This window comes from Nerophis lumbriciformis, linkage group LG10, assembly GCF_033978685.3.
Source record: "Nerophis lumbriciformis linkage group LG10, RoL_Nlum_v2.1, whole genome shotgun sequence".
Lineage (NCBI taxonomy): Eukaryota > Metazoa > Chordata > Actinopteri > Syngnathiformes > Syngnathidae > Nerophis > Nerophis lumbriciformis.
The window spans coordinates 47,123,701-47,140,547 of record NC_084557.2 but is presented as its reverse complement, the minus strand read 5'-3'; the positions used below and the strand labels follow the sequence as shown (position 1 = coordinate 47,140,547).

Genomic DNA, 16,847 nt, shown 5'->3' with positions numbered 1-16,847 from the left:
TTTTCCGTACCTTGGAGACATCACGCCTCGTCGGTGTGTTGTCGGAGGGTGTAACAACACGAACAGGGACGGATTCAAGTTGCACCAGTGGCCCAAAGATGCCAAAGTGGCAAGAAATTGGACGTTTGTTCCGCACACTTTACCCACGAAAGCTATGCTACGACAGAGATGGCAAGAATGTGTGGATATCCTGCGACACTCAAAGCAGATGCATTTCCAACCATAAAGTCAAAGAAATCTGCCGCCAGACCCCCATTGAATCTGCCGGAGTGTGTGAGCAATTCAGGGACAAAGGACCTCGGTAGCACGGCAAGCAATGGCGGCAGTTTGTTCCCGCAGACGAGCGAGCTAAACCCCCTGGATGTCTTGGCTCACACCGTCCCGAAGATGATCAAGAGAAGAATATTGACCCTAGCTTCCCTGGCCTGCTGACATGAGGGTATGTCTACAGAATATATGAATTGATGAAAACTGGGCTGTCTGCACTCTCAAAGTGCATGTTGTTGCCAAATGTATTTCATATGCTGTAAACCTAGTTCATAGTTGTTAGTTTCCTTTAATGCCAAACAAACACATACCAATCGTTGGTTAGAAGGCGATCGCCGAATTCGTCCTCGCTTTCTCCCGTGTCGCTGGCTGTCGTGTCGTTTTCGTCGGTTTCGCTTGCATACGGTTCAAACCGATATGGCTCGATAGCTTCAGTTTCTTCTTCAATTTCGTTTTCGCTACCTGCCTCCACACTACAACCATCCGTTTCAATACATGCGTAATCTGTTGAATCGCTTAAGCCGCTGAAATCCGAGTCTGAATCCGAGCTAGTGTCGCTATAGCTTGCTGTTCTATGCGCCATGTTTGTTTGTGTTGGCATCACTATGTGACGTCACAGGAAAATGGACGGGTGTATATAACTTTGAAGCTTTTTTTAGGGATATTGCGTGATGGGTAAAATTTTGAAAAAAACTTCAAAAAATAAAATAAGCCACTGGGAACTGATTTTTAATGGTTTTAACCCTTCTGAAATTGTGATAATGTTCCCCTTTAAGGACCGGGGGACCCAAAAGTCTCACGCACGTCATTGGGTAAGTGCATAACGGCACACATACAAAACCATACAAAAGACATAAGAAATAATGGTGGTGTTGTTGAAAAAACATATTTTCCCAAATACACGTTAGATAAATAAATATTAGTGCAGTGGTCTAACCTGAAAGCCATGACGATGACGAGGGCCAGGATGGTGCCCTGCATGAACCTATGACTGATGCAGCCTTGGTCTGGAAGTGAGCTCTGTGGCATGTTAGACATGTCACATAAAGACAAATAAACATCTTAATACTAAATATTCTTCCCATGGCACACAATAAATGAGCAATGCAGACCTTGCTCCCAGGTTTGACTGTGGTCTTCTTCTTAAGTGGACCGCTTCCTGTTCTGCTAAAATAACTTCCAGACTGGCTGCAGAGTTAAAGACAACAAAGGACTTTTAAAATGTTCCTAAAAATACATAATCATTTGAAACAATGATGCTCTCACCTGACAGTGCCTCCACTCACGGTGCTCTTCATGCTGTCAAAGCGACGCAGCTTGGCCAGTTTGCGGCTCCAGCGCTCCAGTTCGTCTATCCGAGTCTCCAGGTTGTCTGTCAGCTTGCACAGCTCCTTCACCGCGCCCACGTTCTCCATGAAGATACGATCCTTCGGGGGGCATGCAGAATATAGTTTTAGATTTCTTCAAAATCTTTAACAACCTTTTAAGCTTTTCAGCTTCAGCTTTCATGTCCCTGAGCAGTTGATGTTTCAGTGCCTTGCTCAAGGGCACCTGGAAGTTCAGGGTAGTAATTGTTTCCCCTGCACCCCACAAATAAACCACAATTTTCACTTAAAGACAAACCCTCTTTTTTAAGATCAGGTTTTCATCCTACCGTATTTTTCGGAGTATAAGTCGCTCCGGAGTATAAGTCGCACCGACCGAAAATGCATAATAAAGAAGGAAAAAAACATATATAAGTCGCACTGGAGTATAAGTCGCATTTTTTGGGGGAAATGTATTTGATAAAAGCCAACAGCAAGAATAGACATTTGAAAGGCAATTTAAAATAAATGAAGAATAGTGAACAACAGGCTGAATAAGTGTACGTTATATGAGGCATAAATAACCAACTGGTATGTTAACGTAACATATTATGGTAAGAGTCATTCAAATAACTATAACATATAGAACATGCTATACGTTTACCAAACAATCTGTCACTCCTAATCGCTAAATCCCATGAAATCTTATACGTCTAGTCTCTTACGTGAATGAGATCAATAATATTATTTGATATTTTACGCTAATGTGTTAATCATCTCACACATAAGTCGCTCCTGAGTATAAGTCGCACCCCCGGCCAAACTATGAAAAAAACTGCGACCTATAGTCCGAAAAATATGGATAGACGACATACTCGTTGCAGCTTGCTCTCAAATTTAAGTTCCTGGAATTCATGCAACTCCTGCATGTGTGTAACAAGGAATCAGGAAACGTAATTGTGTCTTTTTAAACGCGCATCCAATTTGAAATAATTTTTCACAGGATTATGTTCTTTTGCCATGTACAAACCCCGTTTCCATATGAGTTGGGAAATTGTGTTAGATGTAAATATAAACGGAATACAATGATTTGCAAATATTTTCAACCCATATTCAGTTGAATATGCTACAAAGACAACATATTTGATGTTCAAACTGATAAACATTTTTTTTTTTTTGCAAATAATCATTAACTTTAGAATTTGATGCCAGCAACACGTGACAAAGAAGTTGGGAAAGGTGGCAATAAATACTGATAAAGTTGAGGAATGCTCATTAAACACTTATTTGGAACATCCCAGAGGTGTGCAGGCTAATTGGGAACAGGTGGGTGCCATGATTGGGTATAAAAACAGCTTCCCAAAAAATGCTCAGTCTTTCACAAGAAAGGATGGGGCGAGGTACACCCCTTTGTCCACAACTGCGTGAGCAAATAGTCAAACAGTTTAAGAACAACGTTTCTCAAAGTGCAATTGCAAGAAATTTAGGGATTTCAACATCTACGGTCCATAATATCATCAAAAGGTTCAGAGAATCTGGAGAAATCACTCCACGTAAGCGGCATGGCCGGAAACCAACATTGAATGACCGTGACCTTCGATCCCTCAGACGGCACTGAATCATAAACCGACATCAATCTCTAAAGGATATCACCACATGGGCTCAGGAACACTTCAGAAAACCACTGTCACTAAATACAGTTGGTCGCTACATCTGTAAGTGCAAGTTGAAGCTCTACTATGCAAAGCGAAAGCCATTTATCAACAACACCCAGAAACGCCGCCGGCTTCTCTGGGCCCGAGATCATCTAAGATGGACTCATGCATAGTGGAAAAGTGCTCTGTGGTCTGACGAGTCCACATTTCAAATTGTTTTTAGAAATATTCGACATCGTGTCATCCGGACCAAAGGGGAAGCGAACCATCCAGACTGTTATTGACGCGAAGTTCAAAAGTGTCATGACTTCGTCCTGGGGTTTAGTTTTTCTATAAGGCAACGGAAAGTTGGCTCGGGCGAGACGGGAATGAAGGTACATTTTTATTTAAACACTATAAATACAAAACAAGGAAGTAAACAAAAGGCGCGCACAATGGCGGAGAACAAACTATGAAACCAAACACTTGCACAAAGGCAAAAACTATGAACAACAAAAAACCCTAACTGTGGCAATAATAAACAAAACTTACTTGGCATGGACAAAAAGGAGCAGCGTGAACGATGGACATGAAAAAGAGTCAGAAATGTGCAGAGCATAAATGTGGGGAACTCACCAGAAACACAAACTGAAAAACAATGAACTTAAATACTACAGACATGATTAACGAAAACAGGCGCGTGACTCAAAACGTGAAACAGGTGCGTGACGTGACAGGTGAAAACTAATGGGTTGCTATGGTGACAAACAAGAGTGCCCAATGAGTCCAAACGTGGAACAGGTGAAACTAATGGGTAGTCATGGAAACAAGACAAGGGAGTGAAAAGCCAGAAACTAAAGAGTCCAATAACTAAACAAAACATGACTAAGACAAAACATGATTACACAGACATGACAAAAAGCCAGCATCTGTGATGGTATGGGGGTGCATTAGTGCCCAAGGCATGGGTAACTTACACATCTGTGAAGGCACCATTAATGCTGAAAGGTACATACAGGTTTTGGAGCAACATATGTTGCCATCCAAGCAACGTTACCATGGACGCCCCTGCTTATTTCAGCAAGACAATGCCAAGCCACATTCAGCACGTGTTACAACAGCGTGGCTTCGTAAAAAAAAAAGAGTGCGGGTACTTTCCTGGCCCGTCTGCAGTCCAGACCTGTCTCCCATGGAAAATGTGTGGCGCATTATGAAGCGTAAAATACGACAGCGGAGACCCCGGACTGTTGAACGACTGAAGCTCTACATAAAACAAGAATGGGAAAGAATTCCACTTTCAAAGCTTCAACAATTAGTTTCCTCAGTTCCCAATCGTTTATTGAGTGTTGTTAAAAGAAAAGGCGATGTAACACAGTGGTGAACATGCCCTTTCCCAACTACTTTGGCACGTGTTGCAGCCATGAAATTCTAAGTTAATTATTATTTGCAAAAAAAAAAAAAAGTTTATGAGTTTGAACATCAAATATGTTGTCTTTGTAGTGCATTCAATTGAATATGGGTTGAAAAGGATTTACAAATCATTGTATTCCGTTTATATTTACATCTAACACAATTTCCCAACTCATATGGAAACGGGGTTTGTATTTTCCGCCACAATGTGGAGGATTACTATCTTGCGCTTTGGATATACGACACATTTGTTGCAGCTTGCTCTCACATTTGAGCTGGTGATCCTGGAATTCATGCAACTCCTGCATGTGTGTAACAAGGAATCAGGAAACGTAATTGTGTCTTTTTAAACGTGCATCCATTTTGAAATATTTTTTTACGGGAATACGTTCTTTTGCCATGTAAACACCGGGACACAGCTGCCTTAAAGATCTGCTCGGCTGCTCATCAGCTCAGTTAAAAAAGGCAAACATCGGCCTCGGATCCGATCCCATTATTGGGACATCTTTAAAAAAATATTCGCGTTGATTACCTTGTTGACAACTAAGAGGTTGGGAATGGTTTCGCCGTTGGCGCACACCACATCTCCGCCCTCCTTGACCGCTTCTGGTAAGATTTGCTGGACCTCCTGAGCGATCACACCTGCAGGAGAGAACAGGGTGACATAAGAAAGTCAAACACACAAAAGAGATATTAAGATAGGAAAAATGATAGAAAGAAAGTGACAAAATGAAATGAGTTACCGGTCTCTGCTGTGGTTTCTATACCGACGGTGGCAGCAAACTCGGGCTTGTATTGATAATGGACCAGCCTCATCTGGGAAATGCGCTTCAAATTGTCTGTGGTGTCCACCTGAGTGCATGAGATGCAGATGACAATGTGACCAAAACATTTGAATTAAGTGATTTATGCGATGAGGTGGCGACTTGTCCAGGGTGTACCCCGCCTTCTGCCCGATTGTAGCTGAGATAGGCTCCAGCGCCCCCGCGACCCCGAAGGGAATAAGCGGTAGAAAATGGATGGATGGATTATTAAGCACTACACCACCCACACACACACACACACACACACACACACACACACATGTCTTGCCTACTTTGTGTGGACCCACGTTTGGTTAGTACAGGGGTCGGCAACCCAAAATGTTGAAAGAGCCATATTGGACCGAAAATACAAAAAACAAATCTGTCTGGAGCCTCAAAAAATTAAAAGCCATATTACATACAGATAGTGTGTCATGAGATATAAATTGAATTAAGAGGACTTAAAGGAAACTAAATGAGCTCAAATATAGCTACAAATGAGGCATAATGATGCAATATGTACATATAGCTAGCCTAAATAGCATGTTAGCATCGATTAGCTTGCAGTCATGCAATGACCAAATATGCCCGATAGCACTCCACACAAGTCAATAACATCAACAAAACTCACCTTTGTGCATTCACGCACAACCTTAAAAGTTTGGTAGACAACATGAGACAGAAAAAGAAGTGGCATAAAACACGTCCTAGAGAGTCGGAGAAAGTTATACATGTAAACAAACTACGGTGAGTTCAAGGACCGCCAAAATTAGTAGGACAAAACGGCGCTCGCCAAATACTTGAATCAGTGAAGCATGTTTAATATAAACAGTGTGCTTTATAACAATTAGGGAGGTTTGTGTCATGTTTGTCCTCCTACAGAAACCATATAACACAAAAAATATTTTTTTTCCCCCTCATCTTTTTCTATTTTTCATACATTTTTGAAAAAGCTCCATAGAGCCACTAGGGCGGCGCTAAAGAGCCGCATGCGGCTCTAGAGCCGCGGGTTGCCGACCCCTGGGTTAGTAGGTTGTGAGGGCCCCCCTTTCCACTATAGCTAGAATGATGAAAAAATATATATCTAGCACTAGATGGGAGTAGAGTTGCAACCTCACTTCAGAATGCAAAACACACAAAGTAACATCTTTTTTTTAATTCTGTAGTTGTGAGGACCAGGCAAATGTCTTCACAAGTCAAAAGGTCCTCAATGAAAGGGTGGTTTGTCAAGTGTATGTCCACACAAGGATGGTGAGACAAGTGTACACACACACACACACACACACACACACACACACACACACACACACACACACACACACACACACACACACAACCACACTTGTATTTAAACCTTCTTGAGACCTCCGAAAAATGCCTACCTCTTTAGGACCACCCTTTCTTGATATATAAAGATTTGTATTTACAACATTAATAATATATACAACCTATGCAAATATAAAAAACGGCAAGCTTTTAGTCCATTTTTTAGTTGTTGATTTTTTCGTTTGTAATTGTTTTTTAATCTTCATTATTTACTTCAAGTTATTACTATATACATAGCTATATACATATTTATTAATTTTTTTAAAATACATTTTGGCCAAAGAGGGCGCATTTCAATTTCTTACACTTACTTGTTATTACATATGTTGGCCAGAGGGGGAGCACTTCAATTATTTTTTTTTACACACACTTGTTATTTCATATGTTGACCATACTATGCAAATATAAAAATATCTTGTTGTGAAAAATGAGTTGGAATTTCACAAGAAAAACAGTATTATAATAAAAGTTGTAATTTGACTCAACCCAAGTGAAAATGTTACAAGAAGAACTGGAAATGTGCGCAATATTATGATAAAAGTTGGAATTTTACTCAATAACAGTACCAATTGTACAAGAAAAGCTTAACATTTTGGCAATTTTTTATGAAAAGAGTCGTAATTTTATTCGACAAAAGTCACAATATTTTAAGAAAACTGTAAAATGTTGGCAATATAATAATAATAATAATAATAATCTGAATTTCACTTGGCAAAATGATGACAAAGTCATCATTTTACTCAAAAAATGTCTACTATTTTACAAGAACCACAAAAAAATTGGCAATATTGTGATAAAAGCCAGAATTTTGTATGACAAATGTCACCGTTTTGCATTGAAAAGTAATAATTTTACATGAAAAATTAATCATTTTAAGAGAATATATTGCAATATTACAGAAACAGAAACAACATGAAAATGTGTTCCCAATTTTATAAGAAAAAAGTCGACACTGTGAGAAATAGACTGCTTTTGTCAACAAAATCTTGTTGAAATGTATGACTTAAGTGTTATTATGACAATGACAATGAAGGAATTGATTGATTGATTGATTGATTTTTAGTTAATTTATTTTTTGTTTGTAATTGGTTTTTAATCTTCATTATTTACTTCAAGTTATTACAATGTCTTTATATACATATTTATTTTATTAGTTTTATTCATTTTGGCCAAAGGGGGCGCATTTCAATTTCTTACACTTACTTGTTATTACATATGTTGGCCAGAGGGGGAGCACTTCAATTTCTTACACACACTTGTTGTTTCATATGTTGACCAGAGTGGGAGCACTTTTAAAACCGACACACAGTCAATTTGAAAAATTCCTCCTTTTTGGGACCACCCTAATTTTGATAGATTTCACCACCAAATGAGATCTCTATTTTTCGTTTTTTGTAATGTGCTTAAGGCCGATGACAAAGGAGTCACGGACCACAGATGGGCCCTGTGCCGCACTTTGGGCAACCCAGCTGTAGAAGCTAACTGTTAATGGCCACTATAGTCTTAGTAGCGTAGTGTATTTGTTCATCCTATGGTCACATATGGGACGCGGGTTGTCTTACGTCAGCACCGGAAGTCGTAAAATCAGCTGTTCACCTGCCGGGTTTTTTCGGGGATGAATAGAGAAGTCCTTCTTTAGCTGCCGTCTTGTTTTATCATATATTGCTCCCTTTGCACCTGTCAGTGTTCACTTTTGTATGCACATTAAATCAACATAAAATCCTGACTTTGGAGCAATGTTCACGGACTCTAGTATTTGGCTCTCTATTAAATGCAATGGTTTTCCGTATTGGGACCATGATTTTGGTCCTAACTTGTTCACACCTCCTCATATGGACGGTACTTTTCCTTGTTGATGTCTCAAGAAGGGTACAATACAAGAACACAAACACACACGTTCTTGTATTTGTGACCTTCTTGAGACCTCCAAAAAATGCCTACCTCTTTAGGACCACCCTTTCTAGATATATAAACATTTGTATTTACAACATTAATAATATATACATACTATGCAAATATAAAAAAGCTTGTTGTGAAAAATTAGTTGGAATTTCACAAGGAAAAGGTCACAGTTTCACAAGAAAAACTTTATTATAAAAGTCGTAATTTTACTCAACGCAAGTCAAAATTTTACAAGAAAAACTGAAAATTTGAGCAATATTATAATGAAAGTTGGAATTTACACAATGACAGTCGCAATTTTACAAGAAAAGCTTAACATTTTAGCAATTTTTTGAAAAGAGTCGTAATTTTATAAGAAAACTTTTAAAATGTTGGCAATATTATAATAATCTGAATTTTGACTTGGCAAAATTATGACAAAAGTCATAATTTTACTCAAAAAATGTCACCATTTTACAAGAACAACCCAAAAAAATTGGCAATATTGTGATAAAAGTCGGAATTTTACATGACAAATGTCACCATTTTGCATTAAACAGTAATAATTTTAGATACAAAAGTAATAATTTTACGGGAAAATATTGCAAAATTACGGAAACAGAAAGAATATGAGAAATTGTTCCCAATTTTATAAGAAAAAAGTCGACACATTGTGAGAAAAAGACTGCTTTTAGTTCATTTATTTTTGTTGAATTTTTCGTTTGTAATTGGTTTTTAATCTTCATTATTTACTTCAAGTTATTACAGTATGTCTTTATATACGTATTTATTTATTTTTCTTAAATTAGGGACAAGCAGTAGAAAATGGATGGATCGTTTTGGCCGAAAGGGGCACATTTCAATTTCTTACACACACTGGTTATTTCATATGTTGGCCAGAGGGGAAGCACTTTTAAAACCAATTTGAAAAATCCCTCCTTTTGATAGATTTCACCACCAGGGGTGCTAATGAGACATTTTCTATTAGATGCAATGGTTTTCCGTATTGGGACCATGATTTATGTCATCACTTGTTCACTGGTCTTCATATGGAAGCTACTTTTCCTTGTTGATGTCTCAAGAAGGGTAGAAATACAAGAGAATACACACACACACACACACACACACACACACACACACACACACACACACACACACACACACACACACACACACACACACACACACACACACACACACACACACACACACACACACACAGACACATTCTTGTATTCGTGACCTTCTTGAGACCTCCAAAAAATGCCTACCTCTTTAGGACCACCCTTTCTAGATATATAAAGATTTGTATTTACAACATTAATAATATATACATACTATGTAGATATAAAAAAGCTTGTTGTGAAAAATTAGTTGGAATTTCACAAGGAAAAGGTCACAGTTTCACAAGAAAATCTTTATAATAAAAGTCGTAATATTACTCAACGCAAGTCAAAATTTTACAAGAAAAACTGAACATTTGTGCAATATTATAATGAAAGTTGGAATTTACACAATAACAGTCGCAATTTTACGAGAAAAGCTTAACATTTTAGCAATTTTTTGAAAAGAGTCGTAATTTTATAAGAAAACTTTAAAAATTTTGGCAATATTATTATAATCTGAATTTTGACTTGGCAAAATTATGACAAAAGTCATAATTTTACTCAAAAAATGTCAGTATTTTACGAGAACAACCCAAAAAAATTGGCAATATTGTGAATAAAGTCGGAATTTTATATGACAAATGTCACCATTTTGCATTAAACAGTAATAATTTTACATACAAAAGTAATAATTTTACGGGAAAATATTGCAAAATTACGGAAACAGAAAGAACATGACAAATTGTTCCCAATTTTATAAGAAAAAAGTTGACACATTGTGAGAAAAAGACTGCTTTTAGTTAATTTATTTTTGTTGAATTTTTCGTTTGTAATTGGTTTTTAATCTTCATTATTTACTTCGAGTTATCACAGTATGTCTTTATATACGTATTTATTTATTTTTCTTAAATTAGGGACAAGCAGTAGAAAATGGATGGATGCATGGATCGTTTTGGCCGAAAGGGGCACATTTCAATTTCTTACACACACTGGTTATTTCATATGTTGGCCAGAGGGGAAGCACCTTTAAAACCAATTTGAAAAATCCCTCCTTTTGATATATTTCACCACCAGGGGTGCTAATGAGACATTTTCTATTAGATGCAATGGTTTTCCGTATTGGGACCATGATTTATGTCATCACTTGTTCACTGGTCTTCATATGGAAGCTACTTTTCCTTGTTGATGTCTCAAGAAGGGTAGAAATACAAGAGAATACACACACACACACACACACACACACACACACACACACACACACACACACACACACACACACACACACACACACACACACACACACAAATACGTTCTTGTATTTGTGACCTTCTTGAGACGTCCAAAAAATGCCTACCTCTTTAGGACCACCCTTTCTAGATATATAAAGATTTGTATTTAGAACATTGATAATATATACATACTATGCAGATATAAAAATAGCTTGTTGTGAAAAATGAGTTGGAATTTCACAAGGAAAAGGTCACAGTTTCACAAGAAAAACTTTATAATAAAAGTCGTAATTTTACACAACGCAAGTCAAAATTTTACAAGAAAAACTGAACATTTGTGCAATATTATAATGAAAGTTGGAATTTACACAAAATAACAGTCGCAATTTTACAAGAAAAGCTTAACATTTTAGCATTTTTTTTGAAAAGAGTTGTAATTTTATAAGAAAACTTTTAAAATTTTGGCAATATTATAATAATCTGAATTTTGACTTGGCAAAATTACGACAAAAGTCATAATTTTACTCAAAAAATGTCACTATTTTACAAGAACAACCCAAAAAATTGGCAATATTGTGATAAAAGTCGGAATTTTATATGACAAATGTCACCATTTTGCATTAAAACAGTAATAATTTTACATACAAAAGTAATAATTTTACGGGAAAATATTGCAAAATTACGGAAACAAAAAGAATATGAGAAATTGTTCCCAATTTTATAAGAAAAAAGTCGACACATTGTGAGAAAAAGACTGCTTTTAGTTCATTTATTTTTGTTGAATTTTTCGTTTGTAATTGGTTTTTAATCTTCATTATTTACTTCAAGTTATTACAGTATGCCTTTATATACATTTTTTTTTCTTAAATTAGGGACAAGTAGTAGAAAATGGATGGATGGATGGATCGTTTTGGCCGAAAGGGGCACATTTCAATTTCTTACACACACTGGTTATTTCATATGTTGGCCAGAGGGGAAGCACTTTTAAAACCAATTTGAAAAATCCCTCCTTTTGATAGATTTCACCACCAGGGGTGCTAATGAGACATTTTCTATTAGATGCAATGGTTTTCTGGATTGGGACCATGATTTATGTCCTCACTTGTTCACTGGTCCTCATATGGAAGCTACTTTTCCTTGTTGATGTCTCAAGAAGGGTAGAAATACAAGAGAATACACACACACACACACACACACACACACACACACACACACACACACACACACACACACACACACACACACACACACACACACACACACACATTCTTGTATTTGTGACCTTCTTGAGACGTCCAAAAAATGCCTACCTCTTTAGGACCACCCTTTCTAGATATATAAAGATTTGTATTTACAACATTAATAATATATACATACTATGCAGATATAAAAAAGCTTGTTGTGAAAAATTTGTTGGAATTTCACAAGGGAAAGGTCACAGTTTCACAAGAAAAACTTTATAATAAAAGTCGTAATTTTACTCAACGCAAGTCAAAATTTTACAAGAAAAACTGAACATTTGTGCAATATTATAATGAAAGTTGGAAATTACACAATAGCAGTCGCAATTTTACAAAAATAAGCTTAACATTTTAGCAATTTTTTGAAAAGAGTCGTAATTTTATAAGAAAACTTTTAACATTTTGGCAATATTATAATAATCTGAATTTTGACTTGGCAAAATTATGACAAAAGTCATAATTTTACTCAAAAAATTTCAGTATTTTACAAGAACAACCCAAAAAAATTGGCAATGTTGTGATAAAAGTCGGAATTTTATATGACAAATGTTACCATTTTGCATTAAACAGTAATAATTTTACATACAAAAGTAATAATTTTACGGGAAAATATTGCAAAATTACGGAAACAGAAAGAATATGAGAAATTGTTCCCAATTTTATGAGAAAAAAGTCGACTAATTGTGAGGAAAAGACTGCTTTTAGTTCATTTATTTTTGTTGGATTTTTTGTTTGTAATTGGTTTTTAATCTTAATTATTTACTTCGAGTTATCACAGTACGTCTTTATATACATATTTGTTTATTTTTCTTAAATTAGGGACAAGCAGTAGAAAATGGATGGATGGATGGATCATTTTGGCCGAAAGGGGCACATTTCAATTTCTTACACACACTGGTTATTTCATATGTTGGCCAGAGGGGAAGCACTTTTAAAACCAATTCGAAAAATCCCTTCTTTTGATAGATTTCACCACCAGGGGTGCTAATGAGACATTTTCTATTAGATGCAATGGTTTTCCGTATTGGGACCATGATTTATGTCATCACTTGTTCACTGGTCTTCATATGGAAGCTACTTTCCCTTGTTGATGTCTCAAGAAGGGTAGAATTACAAGAGAATACACACACACACACACACACACACACACACACACACACACACACACACACACACACACACACACACACACACACACACACACACACACACACACACACACACACACACACACACACTCTTGTATTTGTGACCTTCTTGAGACCTCCAAAAAATGCCTAACTCTTTAGGACCACCCTTTCTAGATATGTAAAGATTTGTATTTACAACATTAATAATATATACATACTATGCAAATATAAAAATAGCTTGTTGTGAAAAATGAGTTGGAATTTCACAAGAAAAACTTAGAATTTGGGCAGTATTATAATAAAAGTTGTAATTTTACTCAACGCAAGTGAAAATGTTACAAGAAAAACTGGAAATTTGCGCAATATTATGATAAAAGTTGGAATTTTACTCAATAACAGTACCAATTGTACAAGAAAAGCTTAACATTTTGGCAATTTTTTATGAAAAGAGTCGTAATTTTACTCGACAAAAGTCACAAAATTTTAAGAAAACTGTAAAAGGTTGGCAATATAATAATAATAATAATAATAATCGGAATTTCACTTGGCAAAATGATGACAAAAGTCATAATTTTACTCAAAAAATGTCCACTATTTTACAAGAACCACAAAAAAAATTGGCAATATTGTGATAAAAGCCAGAATTTTGTATGACAAATGTCACCGTTTTGCATTGAAAAGTAATAATTTTACATGAAAAAGTAATCATTTTAAGAGAATATATTGCAATATTACAGAAACAGAAACAATATGAACATTTGTTCCCAACTTTATAAGAAAAAAGTCGACACTGTGAGAAAAAGACTGCTTTTGTCAACAAAATCTTGTTGAAATGTATGACTTAAGTGTCATTATGACAATGACAATGAAGGAATTGATTGATTGATTGATTTTGTTCATTTATTTTTTGTTTGTAATTGGTTTTTAATCTTCATTATTTACTTCAAGTTATTACAATATGTCTTTATATACATATTTATTTTATTAGTTTTATTCATTTTGGCCAAAGGGGGCTCATTTCAATTTCTTACACTTACTTGTTATTACATATGTTGGCCAGCACTTCAATTTTTTTTTTTACACACACACTTGTTGTTTCATATGTTGACCAGAGTGGGAGCACTTTTAAAACCGACACACAGTCAATTTGAAAAATTCCTCCTTTTTGGGACCACCCTAATTTTGATAGATTTCACCACCAGGGGTGCAAATGAGATCTCTATTTTTCGTTTTTTTGTAGTGTACTTAAGGCCGATGACAAAGGAGTCAGGGACCACAGATGGCCCCTGTGCCGCACTTTGGGCAACCCAGCTGTAGAAGCTAATTGTTAATGGCCACTATAGTCTTAGTAGCGTAGTGTATTTGTTCATCCTATGGTCACATATGGAACGCGGGTTGTCTTACGTCAGCACCGGAAGTCGTAAAATCAGCTGTTCACCTGGCGGGTTTTTTCGGGGATGAATAGGGAAGTCCTTCTTTAGCTGCCGTCTTGTTTTATCATATATTGCTGCCTTGGCACCTGTCAATGTTTACTTTTGTATGCACATTAAATCAACAAAAAATCCTGACTTTGGAGCAATGTTCACAGACTCTAGTATTTGGCTCTCTATTAGATGCAATGGTTTTCCGTATTGGGACCATGATTTTGGTCCTAACTTGTTCACACCTCCTCATATGGACGGTACTTTTCCTTGTTGATGTCTCAAGAAGGGTACAATACAAGAACACACACACACACACACACACACACACACACACACACACACACACACGTTCTTGTATTTGTGACCTTCTTGAGACCTCCTAAAAATGCCTACCTCTTTAGGACCACCCTTTCTACATATATAAAGATTTGTATTTAGAACATTGATAATATATACATACTATGCAGATATAAAAAAGCTTGTTGTGAAAAATTAGTTGGAATTTCACAAGGGAAAGGTCACAGTTTCACAAGAAAAACTTTATTATAAAAGTCGTAATTTTACTCAACGCAAGTCAAAATTTTACAAGAAAAACTGAACATTTGTGCAATATTATAATGAAAGTTGGAATTTACACAATAACAGTCGCAATTTTACAAGAAAAGCTTAACATTTTAGCATTTTTTTTAAAAGAGTCGTAATTTAATAAGAAAACTTTTAAAATTTTGGCAATATTATAATAATCTGAATTTTGACATGGCAAAATTATGACAAAAGTCATACTTTTACTCAAAAAAATGTCAGTATTTTACAAGAACAACCCAAAAAAATTGGCAATATTGTGATAAAAGTCGGAATTTTATATGACAAATGTCACCATTTTGCATTAATCAGTAATAATTTTACATACAAAAGTAATAATTTTACGGGAAAATATTGCAAAATTACGGAAACAGAAAGAATATGAGAAATTGTTCCCAATTTTATGAGAAAAAAGTCGACACATTGTGAGAAAAAGACTGCTTTTAGTTCATTTATTTTTGTTGAATTTTTCGTTTGTAATTGGTTTTTAATCTTCATTATTTACTTCGAGTTATCACAGTATGTCTTTATATACATATTTGTTTATTTTTCTTAAATTAGGGACAAGCAGTAGAAAATGGATGGATGGATGGATCGTTTTGGCCGAAAGGGGCACATTTCAATTTCTTACACACACTGGTTATTTCATATGTTGGCCAGAGGGGAATCACTTTTAAAACCAATTTGAAAAATCCCTCCTTTTGATAGATTTCACCACCAGGGGTGCTAATGAGACATTTTCTATTAGATGCAATGGTTTTCCGTATTGGGACCATGATTTATGTCATCACTTGTTCACTGGTCTTCATATGGAAGCTACTTTTCCTTGTTGATGTCTCAAGAAGGGTAGAAATACAAGAGAATACACACACACACACACACACACACACACACACACACACACACACACACACACACACACACACACACACACACACACACACACACACACACACACACACACACACACACATACTTGTATTTGTGACCTTCTTGAGACCTCCAAAAAATGTCTACCTCTTTAGGACCACCCTTTCTAGATATATAAAGATTTGTATTTACAACATTAATAATATATACATACTATGCAGATATAAAAAAGCTTTTTGTGAAAAATGAGTTGGAATTTCACAAGGAAAAGGTCACAGTTTCACAAGAAAAACTTTATAACAAAAGTCGTAATTTTACTCAACGCAAGTCACAATTTTACAAGAAAAACTGAACATTTGTGCAATATTATAATGAAAGTTGGAATTTACAAAATAACAGTCGCAATTTTACAAGAAAAGCTTAACATTTTAGCAATTTTTTGAAAAGAGTCGTAATTTTATAAGAAAACTTTTAAAATTTTGGCAAAATTATAATAATCTGAATTTTGACTTGGCAAAATTATGACGAAATAATTTTGCTCAAAAAATTTCAGTATTTTACAAGAACAACCCAAAAAAAATTGGCAATATTGTGATAAAAGTCGGAATTTTATTTGACAAATGTCACCATTTTGCATTAA

General features: G+C 35.7%; 1 protein-coding gene across 5 annotated transcripts in view; it reads right to left on the bottom strand.

Moving 5' to 3' along the window:
- Positions 1 to 16,847, bottom strand: part of myrf (myelin regulatory factor) — a 198,459-nt gene that overhangs the window by 52,298 nt on the left and 129,314 nt on the right. For all 5 annotated transcript variants that reach the window (XM_072913970.1, XM_072913971.1, XM_061969539.2 and 2 more), the window contains exons 13-17: positions 5,359 to 5,467; positions 5,148 to 5,257; positions 1,534 to 1,694; positions 1,380 to 1,455; positions 1,205 to 1,287 (exon numbers count right to left, since the gene is read on the bottom strand). In XM_072913970.1, the coding sequence (XP_072770071.1) occupies positions 1,205 to 1,287; positions 1,380 to 1,455; positions 1,534 to 1,694; positions 5,148 to 5,257; positions 5,359 to 5,467 (539 nt within the window). The remainder of the gene's footprint in view (positions 1 to 1,204; positions 1,288 to 1,379; positions 1,456 to 1,533; positions 1,695 to 5,147; positions 5,258 to 5,358; positions 5,468 to 16,847) is intronic.